At 37.3% G+C, this 21,600-nt stretch overlaps 1 protein-coding gene across 4 annotated transcripts in view; it reads left to right on the forward strand.

Moving 5' to 3' along the window:
- Scgbeta (sarcoglycan beta) overlaps nucleotides 1-21,288 on the forward strand; it is a 131,517-nt gene extending 110,229 nt beyond the window's left edge. For all 4 annotated transcript variants that reach the window (XM_090374136.1, XM_090374135.1, XM_090374134.1 and 1 more), the window contains one exon: nucleotides 20,985-21,288. In XM_090374136.1, coding sequence (XP_090230262.1) covers nucleotides 20,985-21,194 — 210 coding nt within the window. In that variant the 3' untranslated portion in view covers nucleotides 21,195-21,288. The remainder of the gene's footprint in view (nucleotides 1-20,984) is intronic.
- The last annotated feature ends 312 nt before the right edge of the window (nucleotides 21,289-21,600 follow it).

The following is a 21,600-nucleotide window of genomic DNA, read 5'->3' on the forward strand; positions in this document are numbered from 1 at the left end:
TCTGTTCCAACCAACCAACTACCCGCTGGCTAAAGGCAAATTTCGCACATCTATCCTACATCTGTCTTTCCTCAATTTGAATTTATGCCCTCTCAGGTGATTATTCTGAGCAAGAGGCAGTATCCAATCAGCATTGAGCATGCTCAAACCATTCAAGACTTTATACACCTCTATCAGATCACCTCGCCGGTGCCTAGTCTCCAGGCACTGTAATTTGCAAAACTTAAGCCTTTCTTCGTAAGAGCAACCCTTCATTCCGTTCACTAACCTTGTTGCCCTTCTCTGAACTTGTTCCAGCAGCTCTAGATCCTTCTTGAAATGAGGCCTCCAGACCTGTATACAGTACTCAAGGTGCAGCCTGACCATTGCCTTATACAAGGGAATAATCACCTCCCTATCCCTGCTAGAAACATTTCTGTATATCATTGATAAGACACCATGAGCTACTCTTGCAGCCCGTCTGCACTGCTCAGAGAACTTCATATCTGCCTGCACAACCACCCCCAGGTCCCTTTCATTCTCTACCACTGTCAGTGTAGTACCACAGAGTTGATACATTGCTCTGGGGTTGCTGTTTCCCATATGTAGTACTTTACATTTGTCAATATTAAACTTCATTTGCCACCTCTCAGCCCATCTGCTCAAACTTTCCAGATCCTGTTGCAGCAGCAGCGTCAGTAGCGTCCTTAACAACCCTGCCAACCTTTGTATCGTCTGCAAACTTGGACATTAAGCTTGATATACCATCATCAATATTATTTATAAATACAGAAAACAACGATGGACCCAACACTGAACCCTGAGGGACTCCACTAATAACATTAGTCCAAGAAGAGCAGTGTCCATTGATTACCACTCTCTGTCTTCTCCCACTCAACCATCCCTTTATCCATAGCAGCAATTTGCCTCCAATGCCACACTGCTCCAATTTGTGTAGCAGTCTTCCATGTGCAACAGTATAAAAAGCCTTTCTAAGATCCAAATATATGATATCAAAGTTATTCCCTGCATCTAGTTCCTTTGTGACCACATCATAGTATCGAATCAAATTGGTCAGACAAGATTTACCCTTAACAAAACCATGCTGTGTCCAAGCTATAACTAAAGTCTTGTCTAGATGATCTTGCAGTGCTTCTTTAACCAGTGCCTCCATTAATTTCCCTGGAACAGAAGTTAAAATAACAGGTCTATAATTACTTGTGTCAGCCTTTGATCCTCCTTTGTGAATTGGGGTCACATTTGCACATCTCCAGTCTGTGGGTACCTCCCCTGAGTCCAAGGAAGCTCTCATAATTATGGCTAAGAGTTTGCTTACTTCCTTTACTGCCTCCTTTAATATGACTGGATAGATCCCATCCCTCCCGGGTGCCTTTTTTATGTTTATCTTCAACAATTTCTCCTCCACTTTCCTCTCAGTTATTACAAAATCATCTAGCTCACGGCCAGAGTTTAATTCATCTCTGGCATTTGCCTCCCTGAATAACTCCTCATGTGTGAATGTAGATGCAAAATACTCATTTAGTTTGTTAGCCACCTGAGCAGGATAATCAACAGTTGAACTATCAATATCCAGTGGACCAATCTGATTCATCCCTTTCCTTCTAGAGTTTCCATAGGTAAAGAACTCTTTGCTGTTTTTCTTTGCATTCTTTGCCAAAGATTTCTCATAATCTTCCTTTGCCTGCATAATCTCCTTTGTGACTTGGTGACAGACCAGCTTAAATCTATCATAGGCTTCCATGTCTCCCATTAATTTATATGTATCCCATGCATTTTTTTCTTCTCTGCCACGTCTCATTAGTTCATCTGACATCCATTTAGGCCTAAACCTTGAACAATATTTCTTAGTTGGTATGTAAAGCCTAGTAGCTTCCAAGTTTAATTCTTTGAATGCCTCCCATTTTGAATTTGCTGTTAGTAACATCAGTTGGTCTCACCGTATAGAATTTAAATACTGTCTCAGACCACCATAGTCTCCTTTATGGAAGCAAAAACCCTTCCCTTTACCCATGATGGTAGTTACCTCTTTGAGTAAATCCCACTTCAGCATACTGCAATCACACTTCAGCACACTGCAGATAAAGTGGTTCCTTTATCTGCAGATTCTTAATGCATGAAGAATCACTACCGATAATATGATAAAGAGTATTCCTCCCTCTAGTTGCCTCCCGAATATGCTGATGTAGAAAACAATTATCCAATAAATTCATAAAAGCCTTGCTAGTGTGTGAATGACCAACCTACAAATTCCAATCAATATCCGGGAATTTAAAATTCCCTATTATAAGACTCTGATTTACTGGCCCGCTCTATTTCCCTGTACAGTTTTTTATTATACTCATCAGAGTCATTAGGCTTATAACCAACTGACTCGACACTGCACTGTCTAGCGATGTCGACTGGCTGCACTTCCTTGCATTTTATGTGTTTCTTAACTAATAGCATAACCCCTCCTCCCTTCCTGTCTTCTCTATCCTTCCTGTGAACATTGTACTCCCAAAATTCCAGTTCTGCATTTCTTATATCTGTGTGGCACCGTATCTCTGATGTCCCAACAATATCTGTCTTTGATGTTTTGACCAACACCTCAAATTCATCAAGTTTATTTACCAAACTCCTAGCATTGGTCTATATGCAAGTATACATGCACCTGTTCCTATTCTTAGCTACCCTAACACAACCCGTGTGTTTATTTGTACCGCAATGACTCCCAGCAGTCTCTGGAATACTTTGCATCTTGTTTTCCAGGCTGCTGCTCATTCCAGTAGAAGAAGAGAAGTGGAAGAATCACTTTCACCTCTGCTAGCGGCTATTGTTAATCTATTAGTCCTTGTATCCCCCCCCCCAAGCTAGCAGTTTTCTGACTCTCCTAACACTTCCTCGATAGCATCAGCAAATATTCTTGCACCCTTTCTATTTAAGTGTATTCCATCCCTGTCGAAGCAGTCTCTCCTGTTAACAAGTACAGACCAGGCTGAAAAAAATTCTACCCCTCGAGCCTTGCACAATCTTTCCAGGGCCAAATTGATCGACAAGGCTCTCATCATATACTCTCTTCTATCGTGTCTGAGCAGAATTTCAGACACTTCAAATTCAACCCTAATTCACACGGCTTCTTTTGAACAGTGACCTGTACTTGTTAAGTAATTCCGCCAGTCTCCTACTCTTAATATCATTAGTGCCAATGTGTACAACAGTGTCACCTTTTGTGCCCTTAAAAGATGATATCTGCTCTACAACCTTTGCCCCTTTAAGACATACCCTGGTGCTGTTCCACCTATCCTTTTTACACACCATGGTCCTCGTTTCCCTGACAATATAGTCACCGACAACTACTAGTTCCTGTGGGACTAGCGCATTCTGCCTTGGGGGTTGTGTGATGATCAAGTGCAAGCTCTGGCATTGATGTGGGCCCCTCAATTTAGATCCTTCGAGGGCATCCGCTCTGTCCTTCAATCTCTCATATAGGCCGATAGCAATGCTGAGTTGTTGCCTGGTTTCCTCACACTCCTTACATTGCGCACACACAAAGACATTCCCCTTGGCAATATCATGTCCCGTACCTGATTGCTCCAAAAACATCAAACAAGCAGTGCATTTTAAAAGGCTGTGGTTCAGAGGGCAACTGCTCCCCTCAGTTCTCCCCTGAGCCACAGCACTGCCATTAGCATGAGCCTTTTGCTTTCTGCTCTAGTCTGAATCATGATTTCAATTCAATTTCAGTACAAAATTATAACCCTAAACTTATATCCCAATGCAGTTATAATATGTATATCTATATATATATATACAGGGTGTTTCAGTTAAACGTTTCAGAACTTCTAAGAGGGGTAGGGTACATCCTGACAACTCGAAATCATATAGCAATGTGGGGTCGGAAATGCTTTCCTGAAGCGGTGTTGTACACAGAAGCACCATAAAGAAAAGAGACCGTAAGTGAGAAATCGTTTTAATAATACATGAAAAGAAGCAAAAGGTACATGGATTAAAGTAAGTGTTCGAAGTTTCTTCCACGGGCTACAATGCACGCCTCACATCTCCGACGCATGGACATCTGAACATTCTGGAATACTCCAGGCGAATTTTGAATTTCTTCGGCAGCTACTGTGATTCTTGCAACCAGCTCCTCAGCATTGTCAACAGGGGTGTCATAAACTAGCGATTTCATATGACCCCAGAAATAAAAATCAAGACATGATAGGTCGGGTGACCGAGCAGGCCAACGCACGGGACCACCACGTCCGATCCACTGTTGACCAAATGTGACATCCAGGTAGTTATGAACATCTCCGCTATAATGGCCAGGGGCTCCATCGTGTTGGAACCACATTGTCTGTTGCGTCGATGCAGAAATCTGTTCATCTCTCAAAAGTTATGGCAATACTTGCTGCAGAAAGATCAAGTAGATAGGTCCGGTTAGACGACACGGTAACAGGTAAGGTCCGATGAGGTGATCTCCCATAATACCGGCCCATACATTGACCGAAAATCGAATCTGTGCTGCACGACATCGTATTGCATGCGGGTTCTCGACTGCCCAGATATGGTCGTTATGCGTGTTGAAAATTCCTTCCCTTGTGAAGGATGCCTCATCGGAAAACAACACTTCAGCAGGAAAAAGGGGATTTGTAGCACATTTTCCAAGGTACCACTGTGCGAAAGCAATACGAGGTGCATAATCCTCCGGTTGCTGTGTCTGGACACGCTGCACGTGAAACGGATGCATGTCTTGTTCTCGGAGAATCCTCCAGATGCTGCAATGGGAAACCCCGACTGCGTTTGATAGACTTCGTGTACTCGTTCTTAGATTCCCCTGTACATGCTGCAGCACATTCTGTTCGACGGCTGGAGTCCGTGCTGTTCTTACCCTGTCCCTGTCAGCTCTTTCAAATGAACCTCTCTCAGCTAACCTCTGGTGCAGTCTTGTCTTGCAAAGAAATTATGACTGGGAATACGCCTCGTCGGATATCGTTCCGCGTACAAACGCTGTGCGGCTGGCCCACTACAATTTGCAGCCCCGTACGGCAAATGCATATCGGCTAACTCTGCGTTCGTGTAATCATCCATCCTACTAACTTGGCGTTCTTGTGCGAAATTAAGATTCCCTGCACTAAAGCTCGGAATTTTCGATTCTGCCCATTGGTATATGATTTCGAGTTGTCAGGATGTACCCTACCCCTCTTAGAAGTTCTGAAACGTTTAACTGAAACACCCTGTATATATATATATATATTTTTCATCATCTCCAAGTTTCGTTATATAACTTCCGTATCAAGTTATGTATTAATTAATAATATTAAGTTTTTAAAATCTAAGTCATTATATGTATTTAGTTAAAAAAAGTACAATTTAATTGACAATGAAGTTTAACAGGATTAATACATTTTACTGATTAATTTATAATATTATATACTATAACGTTATATCCTGTACTAGATTATATACTATCTAGTACGGGATATAACGTTGTATCATATAACAATGGCAGCAAGTTACGAATGGTAAATCTGTGGACACTAAGTATTAATTAACTTCCAAAATCTCACTATCTAAATTCAGATTAAACGTAGGATCTTGACTAGGTCTATAAGCTACTTATAGAAAATAATTTAATATAACAATTAAGTCAATAAAGCAGCTAATTATAGCTAAAAACTTTGTGTTCACCGGAGCTGTAAAACTTGTAAAACACGTGGATTGGATACCCTTACTGATATTAAGTAATAACCTACAAAATCTCTGTCGAAGTTAAAAATTAAACTAAGTATCATAACTAGGAATATAAATCTACTCTAGAAAATAAGTTAATATGCCAATTTTAAGTTAATAAAACAGAAAAATTTTTTAAAAAACTTCTCATTTGCCGGAGCCGTAAAAACTTCGCCTGCACAAGGCTACTCTCGTAGAAGAAAAGAGAAATTTATCTCAATATGATAGGTAGAACACTTCCTAATGACACTCTCCAGCAAATAGCCAAAAATAAAATTAATGAAACTAATTACAATAATAAAATTAATTAAAAACAATAAAAAATTAAAACAGAGTTCAATGCAAATTTTGAAAAAAAGACTTTCCTTCCTGAAGCTGACAGCACTTTTTGACCATGTCTTGATCACAGGAATGGAAATTGCCGCGTATGCGAGTCATAATCTTAAATAGAGAGATTATTTGTCTTCACTTATGTGTGTCATGGCCTCCCCAAGGCCATGATTATTTGTCTACATGAATGCACATAGAAAACCATGATTATCTGTCTTTGCACATGCACGTAAAAGACCAAGAATCGGAGATTAGATTTGGATGACGAACGTTAATAGAATTCTCGTAATTTAATTTTGATGGTTTCTGCAATTAATAGTCTAGTATAATTACATTGGACACTTAAATATTTTGGCCTCATTGAATAAAAAAGTATGGTTTTCGTTGACGGCATGAAAGGCCAATACTAACGCTGCTGAATGGGAAACACAGACTGAAGACGCATTTTATTTTAATCTGACATCCAGCGTACACTGCATCAAGCCTTGATAAGATGAGTCGCAATCACTGCAAGAAATGTTGTATACCAGGTCATTGTTGATTTATGTTGCAAATGGGGGAAAGAACTGAGCAATTGTGCAGTATAGCATGTAATTTCCATATTGGTCTGGCCAATAAATTCGGTATCTTTAAACACTCTGTTAAGCTGCTTATGCCATTGTTCAATGTATGGGATAGAAATAAAGTATTTTTTGATGTTACTATTTATTGTTGATTGTGTAGTTTTTTGTATCCTATCCTATCCTTAGCTTGTACCCTAATTTAGTTTATTGTAGCAAGGAGTAATCCTGTTTAAGAATCTGCTGGTTAATATCTGTATTTCAGTCTAAAGCAGATTCATTCGTTGAATATTTAGGTATTGATTAAAAATAATAGCTATTATAATGCAGAAACATACTGGTGTTTGTCAGTTTACAGTAGATGTTAAATTGGACTTTATTTTCTTTCCAATGTAAAATTGAGTCAGATGAATATTATTAAACAAATGTAAAATGTTTTACATTTTAGTGCAACTATTAGTAATAACCAGAACATTGTCTAAATACCTCCCATAATACGGGGTAAAGAAATATATACGCTCAATCGTTCAGAGGTAGACCTCCGATATTAAGCCACTTAGACTCAATCTCATACTGCTGGAGAGTGTCATTAGGAAGTGTTCTACATATCATATTTAGGTAAATTCTCTTATTCTACAAATATTGAAATGCAATGTATTTCAATGTAGAATGTATTGAGCATCGTAGCTCTGTCTTGTACTAAGAATACATGAACATAAGGAAGAACATAGTTTACTAATAATTTTGGACAAATTTTCCAAAATTAAAACAATGTACAGCAATGGATTCAACAATGTTTTCTAACCAATTTGCCTGAATTTCTGTCCTGATAACAACCTGTCTCTGTTGTAAATAGTCATAGGCAAGCCTGGAAATATTTTGGAGAACAGAGGGTTGCCCGAAGATTGTGGAGGACACTCTCCTACTACAGGGCATAAAATACCACTCCCCCTGAAAGTCTATGAACAAGCCCAGGACATATTGACCAGAATGTTTATTGATGATGGTCACAATTCAGCCAAGGACCCTTCTTATATCCAAATTTTCTAGGAGAGTAAAAACCCTGAGCATCATAATGTACCATTAGGTACATTATGCTGCTCAGGCCTGAGGACAAGCCTCTCCAAGATCTTACCCAGTATAGACAAATTTTTTGAAAATACTTACCCTTTCTCCTGATGTCATTCTTTTATTTAGCCTTTCCAAAGCCAGAAATGGATCACTCATTCCCTGCATAATTACTTGAGCCACCTCGTAGTTCTTGGAAATGAACAATAATCGTTATGCTTACTTGTTGCTCATCCAATTTAGTCGGAAGTTTTCTAGTATATTGATTGTATCTTCTGGTTTTCTGATAAGTTTAGTTTATTTACGGTTAGTCCATTTTGTGTTATTTGTAAAATATGCTTCCTCTCCCCTACCTTTTCCCCAGTTATGAGTCTACTGAATTTAACAGTATACATTGAAACGCTGAAGTGGGGGGGTGGCTTTTGAAATAGCCAATACAGGTGCAGTGTCCCAAGTATAGCTTTCCAAAACTGGGCAGTTTTAAGAATTTTTTTGCATGAAACTGACATTTCAGCAATTTAAATTAATTAAATTTAAAGTCAGATTAAATATTATTTAACTTTATAAGTTTTGCAGCAAGCAGACTTTTGATTACTGCAAGTAAACACACTATAGTCTTTTGATTTCTTGATAGAGTCTATTTCCTACCAAACTTAAGTTCACAGTTCACCAAATTTATTTCTGGTTTGTTCCCCCCCCCCCCATTTAGTTGGATCAGCACATCATAATCACCTAGTTCACTACTGCATTTTTTTTTGTCATCAGTGCTCCCGATCAGTTTATCCATCAATTTTTGTGACATGATATGTCCATATTTGTTTCTTATTGGTCTTTAATAACTGTGATGTACAGAGAAAGGTGGTATTTTGGTCCATGCTTCTAGACTTCCAAATATCAGCAATGTGAGTTAAGTTGCCATTCCAAACATTTATTTTATTTGGAAATAAATTCTTAATGATATGTTTTTAATAATTTTGATTAGTTTTTATTAATTTTTATATTAGTTAAACCTTCACTGCTTTCTAAATTGAGGGAGGGTATGTTCCTGAGCCATACCATATGGGTTGCACCGAATGAAAATCCCCAAAAAAAGGTTGCTTGGCAGCTAACTGTACCACCATAGCAAACTTGTCTTGGTTGCTTTATTGTGGACACATCTGTTACTCTTGTCTTTTTAATTGTGCACTACATAATTATTTAATATTTTATTAGTGAAACAAGCAGGCATGTACTACATTAAAAGCTGGTTTGTTTCATATCCCAAGCCTGCTGGATAAATTGTTTGGAACTTGTATTATATGCCAAAAATATATACATTTTTTTTTTTTCTAAACCCAGACTCTTCACAATTCTCAGTAAAACCCACCATAATGTATTTTGTTCTTTGCAGCGACTATTTTTTGCATTGACTTTGGGCAGTTAATGCTCCAGTGGTTACTAAACTGAACACTTTCCCACAATTGGGGTAATTGTTCTTTGTCCATCACAGGAAAAAGAGAAAGTAAAATCTAGTTTTCCTTCTGTATGCAGATTTTCTTGGGTGGGGAGGAGAGAATAAAATAATGTAATTAAAAAATAAGTGAATCACAGAGAAACTGGTAAAATTTAAGCTTCCGATGTGTCTCCACCTATGTGTGTTTGGATTTTGCCATATATTTTGGCAATTCATGCTTGGTTAGGTTTGTCATCCCAAACTGACAGTCACCAGGGCTTGATTATTTATTAATATTAGCTGTGTAGTGCAAGGAAGCCACATGCTTTTGCTCTTGTTTATACTCTGGCACGACCACCACGTCAGAGGGGTTTAAAATAAATCAGGAATACAATCATTAATCATATTTAGCAGTCACAGGATTGAACCATGGTCCACTCAAAGAGTGTGTGCTACTACTACACTCTCACTCCTGACCAGTACTTTCAGCTACATCAGGCCTTGTGCCAACCAGCAATAAAAAAATAACAAAGTAAAATTTATAGAGAAAATAAACTGTTTCCCTCTTCATGTCGGTAACTAACCATGTTCATTAGTTTTATGTCCTCTCCAATTTGTTTTATTGATTTTCCTTGGACATCTCATTTCAAATGACATTATTTTTTGCCTTTTTTTCCTATTTATTCTCCAATTCTCTGATCTATAAGTTTCTGTGGATATGATGACAGCTTCATATAGTTTTAATTTTTAGACTATTTGAGATTTTATTGCTCTTCCATATGTTTTTGAGTTTGTTCATGTTTGTCCATCCGATGTTCAGTCTGTGATTAATTTGGTCAATATTACTTAGGTTTCCAATTATTAGAGAGCCCAGGTATACAAATTTTTGTACTTGTTCTGTTTGTTGATTTTGGATGTTTATGTCTTCTATGTTTTTTTCCGATTTGCATTACTTTGGTTTTATTTATATTAATATTAATTCCATAATTGTTGCTTGCTTTATTGATATTTATTAATATTTCTTTTAGTTGTTCTTTGGTTTCTGTTAAAATCACAATATCATCTGCATATTTTATGTGGTTTATATTTTTTCCATATATTACTCTGCCTCTTTTTTCTTCATTTGATTTCATTAGTTCTTCTAGGTAGATATTAAATAGATATGGAGATAAAGGGCAACCCTTCATGACTCCTTTCTCTATTTCAAGGTTGTTGAATTTTACTATTTCTCTTGTATTTTTGTAGAAATTGTTTACAAACATGATTATTTCATGATCAAGTGGGATTTTTTGTAGTTGCTTCATTAAATTTTCTCTGTTTACAGAGTCAAATGCCTGCTTGAAATCGATGGAGCACAGATAGAGGTTTCTTCTTATTCCAATATTTTTCTGCAATGATGTTTAGTGTGAATCTGTCTTTTCTAAATCCTGCTTGTTCTTCCCCTATTGTTTCTTCATATGTTTGAAGTATCCTATTTTGTAAGATCTTTATAAATATTTTATATATGTGGTTTAAAAGGGTAATGGGTCTATAATTCTGACAATTTTCTTTATCTCCTTTTTTGTGTATAGGTACTATTATTCCACTTTTACAGTCTTCTGGTATATCACCTGTAAATAAGGTTAGATTAAACAATTGTGTGAGGTGTTTTAACATTGCATCGCCTCCGAATTTTCATAGTTCTGCTTGGATACCATCATTTCTGGGTGCCTTGTCATTCTTCATTTGGTTAATTGCTTTCTGAACTTCTTCTTTTGTTATTGAGGGTGCTTTTCTCTTCTATTATCTAAGGCAAGAGTGTTTTTTCTTTCCCCTTTGAACAGGTTTTGGTAATATTCTTTCCGTATATTTTTAATTTCTTGTGTGTTTCCTGTTTTTGTATTGTTTTTATTTTTTATTGTCAGTGTTTTTTGGATGTATGTTTTAGAGAGTTCCTTTATAACCCGGTAAGTTGTTTTAGAATCATGATGTTTATTTGCATCTTCACACTGCTTTGCTTTGTCTTCCAACCATTTCCTTTTAGCAGCTTTACATAGGTTGTCTATTTTGTTTTTTAGGTCTTTATATTTTTCCCTTTTGTCTTGGCTATTTTCTTTGTTTAGGACAGTGTTTCCCAACCGGGGTCCATAGAAGCTTTGAGGGGGTCCACAAGAAAAAAAATTGTATTTCTGGGGTCCATAATATGAGCTAATAAGGGGTTCATGATAAAATATTATAAATAAAATAATTTGTTAAATAAAAGTAATAATAATAAAATAAACTAATGTCTTAGAAAAGTCCAGAAATTCGCAGTTAGAAGATACTTGTATTTTCTGGAACCTTCTTTAGTTGACGCAAAAAAAATTTTCTATAGAAAATTCTCTAAGAAGAAAACATTATTTAAGCACTGACTAATCTAGAAAGAGTCAGTCAGTCAGAGGCAGTCATTTCATTCTATAGAGAGTAATCGGCATCGTCGTGGTGAAATCTATTGTTTGTGTTATTGAACGTTATTGTTCTAGTGAACTATATTTCCATTAGCACCTACAAGCATTTCCAACATTAAATATTTGAGGTTAATAATATTATTATTGTTTTCAGATTACCCATGGCTTGTGCAAACAAGAAAACAAGACAATATTTGACTGAATATCTGTCGTATGGTTTTATTGAATCACCAGAGAATATCACAAAACCAATGTGTCTTATATGTATGACTGTGCTGTCTAATGATAGCATGAAGCCAAGTAAGCTTCGTCACCATTTGGAGACAAGGCACAGGGAAAAGAAAAATAAATCAGTGGAGTATTTCCAAAAACTACGAGACAATTTTTTCAAGGAAGAAACAAATTGGATCAGATTTTTAGTAAACAAGCAAGCAAAAAAGATAGCAGTTTATTAGCATTGGTGAAACTGATGATGTTACCAACAGCAAATTCAAAATTGAAAGCATTCAAAGAACTTATCTGGGAAGCTACAAGGCTTTACATACCAACTAAGAAATATTGTTCAAGGTTTAGGCCTAAATGGATGTCAGATGAACTAATGAGACATATGGCAGAGAAGAAAAATGCATGGGATACATACAAATTAACACGCGACACAGAAGCCTATGATAGATACAAGTTGATCTGTAACCAAGTTACAAAGGAGGTTAGGCAGGCGAAGGCAGATTACGAGAAATCTTTGGCAAGGGATGCAAAGAAAAACAGCAAAGAGTTCTTTACTTATGTAAACTCTAGAAGGAAGAGGATGAATCAGATTGCTCCACTTGATATCGATGGGTCAACTGTTGATAATCCTGCTCAGGTAGCTAACAAACTAAATGAATATTTTGCATCAACATTCACACATGAGGAGTTATTCAGTGAGGGGAATGCCAGAGGTGTATTCAACTCTGGCAGTAAGCTAGAGAATCTTGTAATAACTGAGAGTAAAGTGGAGGAGAAATTGTTGAAGATAAATACAAGAAAGGCACCTGGGGTGGATGAGATCTATCCAGTTATATTAAAGGAAGCAGCAAAGGAAGTAAGCAAACCCTTAGCCATAATTATGAGAGCTTCCTTGGACTCAGGGGAGGTACCCATGGACTGGAGATGTGCAAATGTGACCCCAATGCACAAAGGAGGATCAAAGGCTGACACAAGTAATTATAGACCTGTGAGTTTAACTTCTGTTCCTGGAAAATTAATGGAGGCACTGGTTAAAGAAGCACTGTAGGATCATCTAGACAAGACTTCAGTTATAGCTCAGACACAGCATGGTTTTGTTAAGGGGAAGTCTTGCCTGACCAATTTGATTGGATACTATGATGCAGTCACAAAAGAACTGGATGCAGGGAATAACTTTGACATCATATATTTGGATCTCAGAAAGGCTTTTGATACTGTTGCACATGGAAGACTGCTGCACAAATTGGAGCAGTGTGGCATTGGAGGCAAATTGCTGCTATGGATAAAGGGATGGTTGAGGGGGAGAAGACAGAGAGTGGTAATCAATGGACACTGCTCATCGTGGACTAATGTTATTAGTGGAGTCCCTCAGGGTTCAGTATTGGGTCCATTATTGTTTTCTGTATTTATAAATGATATTGATGATGGTATATAAAGCTTAATGTCCAAGTTTGCAGACAATACGAAGGTTGGCAGGATTGTCAAGGACACTACTGACACTATGCTGCTGCAACAGGATCTGGAAAGGTTGAGCAGATGGGCTGAGAGGTGGCAAATGAAGTTTAACATTGACAAATGTAAAGTACTACATATGGGAAACAGCAACACCAGAGCAACGTATCAACTCTGTGGTACTACACTGACAGTGGTAGAGAATGAAAGGGACCTGGGGGTCATTGTGCAGGCAGATACGAAGTTCTCTGAGCAGTGCAGACGGGCTGCAAGAGTAGCTCATGGTGTATTGTCAATGATATATAGAATTTTTCTAGCAGGGATAAGGAGGTGATTATTCCCTTGTATAAGGCAATGGTCAGGCCACACCTAGAGTACTGTATACAGGCCTGGAGGCCTCATTTCAAGAAGGATGTAGAGCTGCTGGAACGAGTACAGAGAAGGGCAACAAGATTAGCAACAACAACAACAGGTGCAGGTATACTTGCGTGTACACCAATGCTATTAGTTTAGTAAATAAATTTGATGAATTTGAGGTATTGCTCAAAACATCGAAGGCAGATATTGTTGGGATATCAGAGACGTGGTGTCACACAGATATAAGGGATGCAGAACTGCAATTTGGGGAGTACAACGTCTACAGAAAGGATAGACAGGATAGGAAGGGAGGAGGGGTTATGTTATTAGTTAAGAAACACATAAAAACCAAGGAAGTGAAGCCAGTCGACATCGCTGGACAGTGCAGTGTGGAGTCAGTTTGGTGTGACATAAACATTGGGAGATCAAAATTGAGAGTAGGAGTGTGCTATAGGCCTAATGACTCTGATGAGTATAATAAGGAACTGTACAGGGAAATAGAGTGGGCCAGTAAATCAGAGTGTCTTATAATGGGAGATTTTAATTTCCCAGATATTGACTGGAATTTGGGGGCTGGTTACTCACACACTAGCAGGACTTTTGTGGATTTATTGGATGATTGTTTTCTACATCAGCATGTTCGGGAGGCAACTAGAGGGAGTAATACTCTTGATTTGATTATCAGCAGTGATTCTTCATGCATTAAGAATCTGCAGATAAATGAACCACTAGGTGGCAGTGATCACAGTGTGCTGAAGTGGGATTTACTCAAAGAGGTAACTACCATTAGGGGTAAAGGGAAGGGTTATTGCTTCCGTAAAGGCGACTACGATGGACTGAGACAGTATTTAAATTCTATACAGTGGGACCAACTGATGATGTTACCAACAGCAAATTCAAAATGGGAAGCATTCAAAGAACTTATCTTGGAAGCTACTAGGCTTTACATACCAACTAAGAAATATTGTTCAAGGTTTAGGCCAAAATGGATGTCAGATGAACTAATGAGGCATATGGCAGAGAAGAAAAATGCATGGGATACATACAAATTAACACATGACACAGAAGCCTATGATAGATACAAGTTGATATGCAACCAAGTTACAAAGGAGGTTAGGCAGGCGAAGGCAGATTACGAGAAATCCTTGGCAAGGGATGCAAAGAAAAACAGCAAAGAGTTCTTTACGTATGTAAACTCTAGAAGGAAGGGGATGAATCAGATTGGTCCACTTGATATTGATGGGTCAAGTGTTGATGATCCTGCTCAGGTAGCTAACAAACTAAATGAATATTTTGCATCGACATTCACACATGAGGAGTTATTCAGCGAGGGGAATGCCAGAGGTGTATTCAACTCTAGCAGTAAGCTACAGAATCGTGAAATAACTGGGAGTAAAGTGGAGGAGAAACTGTTGAAGATAAACACAAGAAAGGCACCCGGGGTGGATGGGATCTATCCAGTTATATTAAAGGAGGCAGCAAAGGAAGTAAGCAAACCCTTAGCCATAATTATGAGAGCTTCCTTGGACTCAGGGGAGGTACCCATAGACTGGAAATGTGCAAATGTGACCCCAATTCACAAAGGAGGATCAAAGGCTGACACAAGTAATTATAGACCTGTGAGCTTAACTTCTGTTCCAGGAAAATTAATGGAGGCACTGGTTAAAGAAGCACTGCAGGATCATTTAGACAAGACTTCAGTTATAGCTCAGACACAGCATGGTTTTGTTAAGGGGAAGTCTTGCCTGACCAACTTGATTGGATACTATGATGCAGTCACAAAAGAATTGGATGCAGGGAATAACTTTGATATTATATACTTGGATCTTAGAAAGGCTTTTGATACTGTTGCACATGGAAGACTGCTACACAAATTGGAGCAATGTGACATTGGAGGCAAATTGCTGCTATGGATAAAGGGGTGGTTGAGGGGGAGAAGACAGAGAGTGGTAATCAATGGACACTGCTCATCGTGGACTGATGTTATTAGTGGAGTCCCTCAGGGCTCAGTGTTGGGTCCATTATTGTTTTCTGTATTTATAAATGATATTGATGATGGTATATTGGGCTTAATGTCCAAGTTTGCAGACGATACAAAGGTTGGCAGGGTTGTCAAGGACACTACTGACACTATGCTGCTGCAACAGGATCTGGAAAGGTTGAGCAGATGGGCTGAGAGGTGGCAAATGAAGTTTAACATTGATAAATGTAAAGTACTACACATGGGAAACAGCAACCCCAGAGCAACGTATCAACTCTGTGGTACTACACTGACAGTGGTAGAGAATGAAAGGGACTTGGGGGTGGTTGTGCAGGCAGATATGAAGTTCTCTGAGCAGTGCAGACGGGCTGCAAGAGTAGCTCATGGAGTATTGTAAATGATATACAGGAATTTTCCAGCAGGGATAAGGAGGTGATTATTCCATTGTATAAGGCGATGGTCAGGCCACACCTAGAGTACTGTATACAGGTCTGGAGACCTCATTTCAAGAAGGATGTAGAGCTACTGGAACGAGTACAGAGAAGGGCAACAAGATTAGTGAATGGAACAAAGGGGTGCTCTTACGAAGAAAGGCTTAAGTTTTGCAAATTACAGTGTCTGGAGACTAGGCACCAGCAAGGTGATCTGATAGAGGTGTATAAAGCCTTGAATGGTTTAAGCATGCTCAATGCTGATGGGATTCTTCCTCTAGCCCAGAAAAATCACCTGAGAGGGCATAAATTCAAATTGAGGAAAGACAGATGTAGGATAGACGTGCGGAAATTTGCCTTTAGCCAGCGGGTGGTTGGTTGGTGGAACAGACTTCCATCCCTTGTGGTGGAGGTTGATAGCCTAAATAAGTTTAAGGCTCAGCTGGACAGGTATTTTGAACGAACAGAGGGGTGAAGTGGAAGTGGGTTTTTTTTTTTTTTTTGGCTGATGCTGCATAAGCTTGCTTTCTTGCATCAAATGCCTCTACTAATGCTAATGCTAATTAGTGAATGGAACAAAGGGGTGCTCTTACGAAAAAAGGCTTAAGTTTTGCAAAATACAGTGTCTGGAGACTAGGCGCCAGCGAGGTGATCTGATAGAGGTGTATAAAGCCTTGAATGGTTTGAGCATGCTCAATGCTGATGGGATTCTTCCTCTTGCTCAGAATAATCAACTGAGAGGACATAAATTGAAATTGAGGAAAGACAGATGTAGGACAGACGTGCAGAAATTTGCCTTTAGCCAGCTGGTGGTTGGTTGGTGGAACAGACTTCCATCCCTTGTCGTGGAAGTTGATAGCCTAAATAAGTTTAAGGCTCAGCTGGACAGGTATTTCGAACGAACAGAGGGCTGAAGTGGAAGTGGTTATTTTTTATTTATTTTTTATTTTTTTGGCTGATGCTGCATAAGCTTGCTTTCTTGCATCAAATGCCTCTACTAATGCTAATGCTAACTGCCTTCGATATCAGTTGTAATTTCAACAATGTTAAACAAAAATGCACATGAAATTACTGATAACCTTCCTTGCAATAACACAATATCCAGACGCATTGATGAAATGTCTGAAGATGTAGAAAATCAACTTATTGTTCAATTATGAGTGAAACAGTTTGCAATGCAACTCGATGAATCAACTTTGATGGGTAATGAAGCACTTTTATTGGCATATTTACATATGGATGTATGGATGATAATCAACTGAGAGAGGAAATGCTTTTTGCAAGATTCCTCAAAATAGATACTAAAGGTGAAACAATATTTAAGGAAGTCCAGTCTTATTTTAGAGGAAAAAATATTCCACATGAAAATTTAATGGCTTGTGCTACTGATGGCGCTCCTTCCATGGTCGGTAGGTACAGAGGGTTTATCACTCATTTAAAAAATGCATTGACAAAAGTATTTTGCATACATTGCGTAATTCACCACCAACATCTGATGGCGAAGAGATTAAGTTGACGTCTTCATGAAGCCTTAACTCTTGTAATAAAAGCTGTCAACCTGATTAAGGCTAATGCTCTTCAAGATCGTCTCTTTCGCAAATTTTGTGATGAAAATGAAGAAGGATTTGACCGTCTTATACTGCATACAGAGGTGCGATGGTTGTCTAAAGGCAATTGTCTTCGTCGTCCTTTGAGACACTATTGTATCATTTCTAAACGAAAAGGAGATTGGAAAACAGTTGGTTGCCATGAAAACAGACATATTTTACCTCTCAGATGTGTTTGAAAAACTGAATTCTCTTAATAAGCTGTAGCAAGGACATAATTGTGATTTAATATCTAGCAAAGAAGCCATTAATGCATTCCTAGGAAAACTCAAATTGTACAGTCTTAATATCTCATGCTGTGCGTTTGACCAGTTTCCAAACCTTGCTTCAGTTAGCTGTGATTTAAAAGATGATGATTGTGTTGTGTATGTTGATCATTTAAAAAAATTTTATGAAGACATGCAAGTTCGGTTCAAGAACCTACTAGAACTGAACATCCCAGTTTGGGTGCTGATTCCATTTGAGGTAAATGTTGCTGATGTTGAAACTGATTTACAAGATGTTGAAATGCAGTCTGATGAGACAATCCGAAGTCTATTCAAAAAAGGAAAGCATGATGTGTGGAAGAATAGTGACATTGCATGTAAATATACGCTTTTATGGGAGAAAGCTAAAATGTATGTCATTGTTTTCCCATCATCTTATCTTGTGGAATCTGGCTTTAGTCGTGTAACACAGTTGTTAACAAAAAATCGTAATCGACTTGATATAGTAAAAAGAGGTGATCTTCCTCTGACTCTCACAAAATTGGAGCCAGATATTAAAATGCTAATATCAAAACATCAGCCACAAGGATCTCATTAGTAGGGCCTATTTAATGGGATCCTATTTAATAGCCTTAGGAATAAATTTATATATGTTGTTTGAAATGGTATTTTTAAAAATTTTTTTTTACTAATTCTGTCATTACAAGTAAAAATATCTTTCAGTTTTATCAATTAAAATTTTCAAAATTTGTAATTTACATTTTTTATATTATATTGGAATTGTTCAATTATTAGCTTTTACTAACCTACAAATAAATATTTCATTTAGGAATATTACATATGCGTATATGGGGGTCCACATACGTAAAGTTAGGACTCAGGGGGTCCACAAGCAAAAAAAGGTTGGGAACCCTTGGTTTAGGAGGTTTTTCATTTGTCTTTTTTCCATCCATACATCTAAAATTTCTGCTGTAATCCAAGGATTATTTGCTTTTGGTTTTGTTCCCAAGGTTTCTAAGGCTGCATCTTTAGTCATTTGTTTAGTTTTCTCCTGTATATTTTCCACAGATAATGAATAGTTTATATCTTTTAATTTTTCTTGTAGTGTTTCCCCATAAATTTCCTTTATTGTGTCTTCTTCAAATCGTGATATATTTAATGTTGCTCTATTGTTCTTTGGCTTCGTATTTTTAAATTTCCCTTTAATTGTTGCTGCTAGCAGTTCATGGTCGGTGTCAAAATCTGTACTTCTAAGAGTTTTAACATTTTGAATGGATGACTTCCAGTTGTTATTTATTAAAATGTAGTTGATACAGCTTTTTGTATATCCATCTGGAGATGTCCATGTGTACTTATGTTGAGATCTGTAGTAGAACAGTGTGTTGGTGATGGATAGTTTATTTTCTTTGCAGAAGTTCAAGAGTTCTCCTTGCTCATTTCTATTTCCTATCCCAAACTTTCCTAATACATCACTGAAATCTGTCGAAAAGCCTCCAACTTTTGTGTTAAAGTCTCCATTATTATTAAAATATCTTTTTTGTTTGTGTTATCTATGGTTTCTTGTAGGTCTGAATAGAAGGCAGCTGTCTGTATCATGTGAGTAGTCTGGAGCATATACCTGGATTATTTTTATGAAGATTCCTTTTTCTTTACCTTTTATTCTTAAACTTATCATTCTTGAACTGTGTGGGTGGATTTCTATTATTGAATTTAATAGAAATTTCTTTACTATGAAAGTGACGACTCCTCTATATATTTTGTCTTTTCTCCCCGAGTAAAATATTCTTCCTTCTGTCATATCCGGTGTTTCTTCTTCTGTTTAATGTCTCTGACATTTCCACGATGTCCCATTTGATCTTTTTCAATTCTTCTTCTTCTACCAATTTTATTTTCACGGTCTTGTAAAGCAATCTTACGTTTAACGTTGAGAGATACATTTGAGTTTTGGCTGACCATATAGCTTTCTTCACAGCTGTTCTCCATGGTATAAGAACAGCCGCATCGGTTACCCCGGACGCAGTAGCATGACTGTTTATCTTACAATGACTGAGATCCGTAGGGTTTAAGGCAGATAATTCAGCCAGCTTGCCATTGCTCTGCTGCATAGTCCACAATTTAGATGGGACCAGTATCTTGGAAGAGTGACAGACATCCACTGTTGCTGAAGATAGATCCTCCCTCCAATTTGAAGTTATGGTCCTTATTTGTGGAATCATTTATAACAGGTTGCCAGATTTTAGATGTCGCACCTGTCCTTTATGATTGAATAGAACAAAAAATAAATAAAATAGTAAAATAATAAAAGCAAAGAACTTTAAAATACAGTTTACTTTATTTTTTGGTTTACTGCGTTTACCTGCTGCAGCATAATAACAGCATTGGGAATGGGGGGGGTACTCATTGTATGTTACTTTAAGTTACTTTTACATATTGTGGTCTAAAGTAACTGCTAATATGCACTTAATTTCAAACAAGAATTACAGTAATTAATGCAACATTGGCCAGCATTTTTAAAATGCTGGCTCATATTCTGTTGTCTGATGTCCTTCCATATAGCTCCTAGACTTGTCGTATTTGTCTAGGGATAAGTTGATCCTGCCTCCACTCTCAGAATTGGAACATCACAGAATTGAACGAAAATTCCTTTTGTTGAAGGATGGCTTCAGCATGACTGGCTATTCTGTTTTTGAGAAGGAATTGGTTTTGTAATGGTAAGAGCAAAGAGCTCCATGTGCCTAATGCAAGATTAATGTTAATTGAATTATTGTTTATCTGTATATATGATGTATAACTAATTAACCCTTCTCACTTTTTTTTTCATTTTCTTTCAAAATTAAACAAAGAAAGCTATAAATTATCTTGATCTGAGGTAAATATACTATATTTTTCTGAATATTTCCGTATAATTTTGAATTTCTTTTTGCTGCCTATGCTGAGTTAACATTCCATGCCGTCATTAGTAGGGTGAACTTCACTATATGAATTAGGGCATATTTTTGTTTCCTTGAAAAGTAATTTATAAACATAAAAGTTTATTTATATACCACATTTCCATCTGTTACACAATTACTTATATTTCTCTTCAGTTTCTAGGAAAAGTAATAGCTTAATAATACTTTTCATTCAGATTTTCTGAAACAAATTGTTTTTCTATTTATCTTTGGATTACGATACATTAAGATGCACTATTTATTATCCAGAATCAGAGTATTATTTTGGATGGTAAGAACGGTGTTATGATATCAATGGACAAGATTCCTCTAGCAGCTGAGCCTCAAGACAGTGCTCCTCGTTGGTATAAAGTATGTGTCTGTATGCCAAGTGGTAGGGTTTTTCGCATTCCAGTTCGTGACCATGGATATGGCTGTCAAGATGTGCGCTTTCCAGAAAGTATTAATCCCTGTTCATAAGATAAGCAAATTTCGTTTGTTTTTTATTTTGAGAGTGTGAAGCTAACATACCTGTATAGTGTTTCAATATGTGAATAGTGTATAGAAATCACGAGTCTTGCAAAAATTAAGAACAAATATTAAAATACAAACAATGTTGAATCAAGATCCTTGTTTATAATCAGTTAAAAAATTGTCCACTAATGATATTTAAAAAAACCCTTATGTATTTGGTAAAGGTCATATTACCGATATAATGATACACTGTAGTTTCAAAGAGCATAGCCTTCTTCTACCAGCACAATGGTAAATGTCCACCAAAATGACAAATTTAAATCTAATTATAAGTGATGTTAGTGGGTTTTTTCTTCATTCATTATTGGTTTGACTTTCAATCTTTATTATTAACTGTTTTGTTATTGAAAAA

This window comes from Mastigoproctus giganteus, chromosome 5 (assembly GCF_048544385.1).
Source record: "Mastigoproctus giganteus isolate SK-2022 chromosome 5, ASM4854438v1, whole genome shotgun sequence".
Classification (NCBI taxonomy): domain Eukaryota; kingdom Metazoa; phylum Arthropoda; class Arachnida; order Uropygi; family Thelyphonidae; genus Mastigoproctus; species Mastigoproctus giganteus.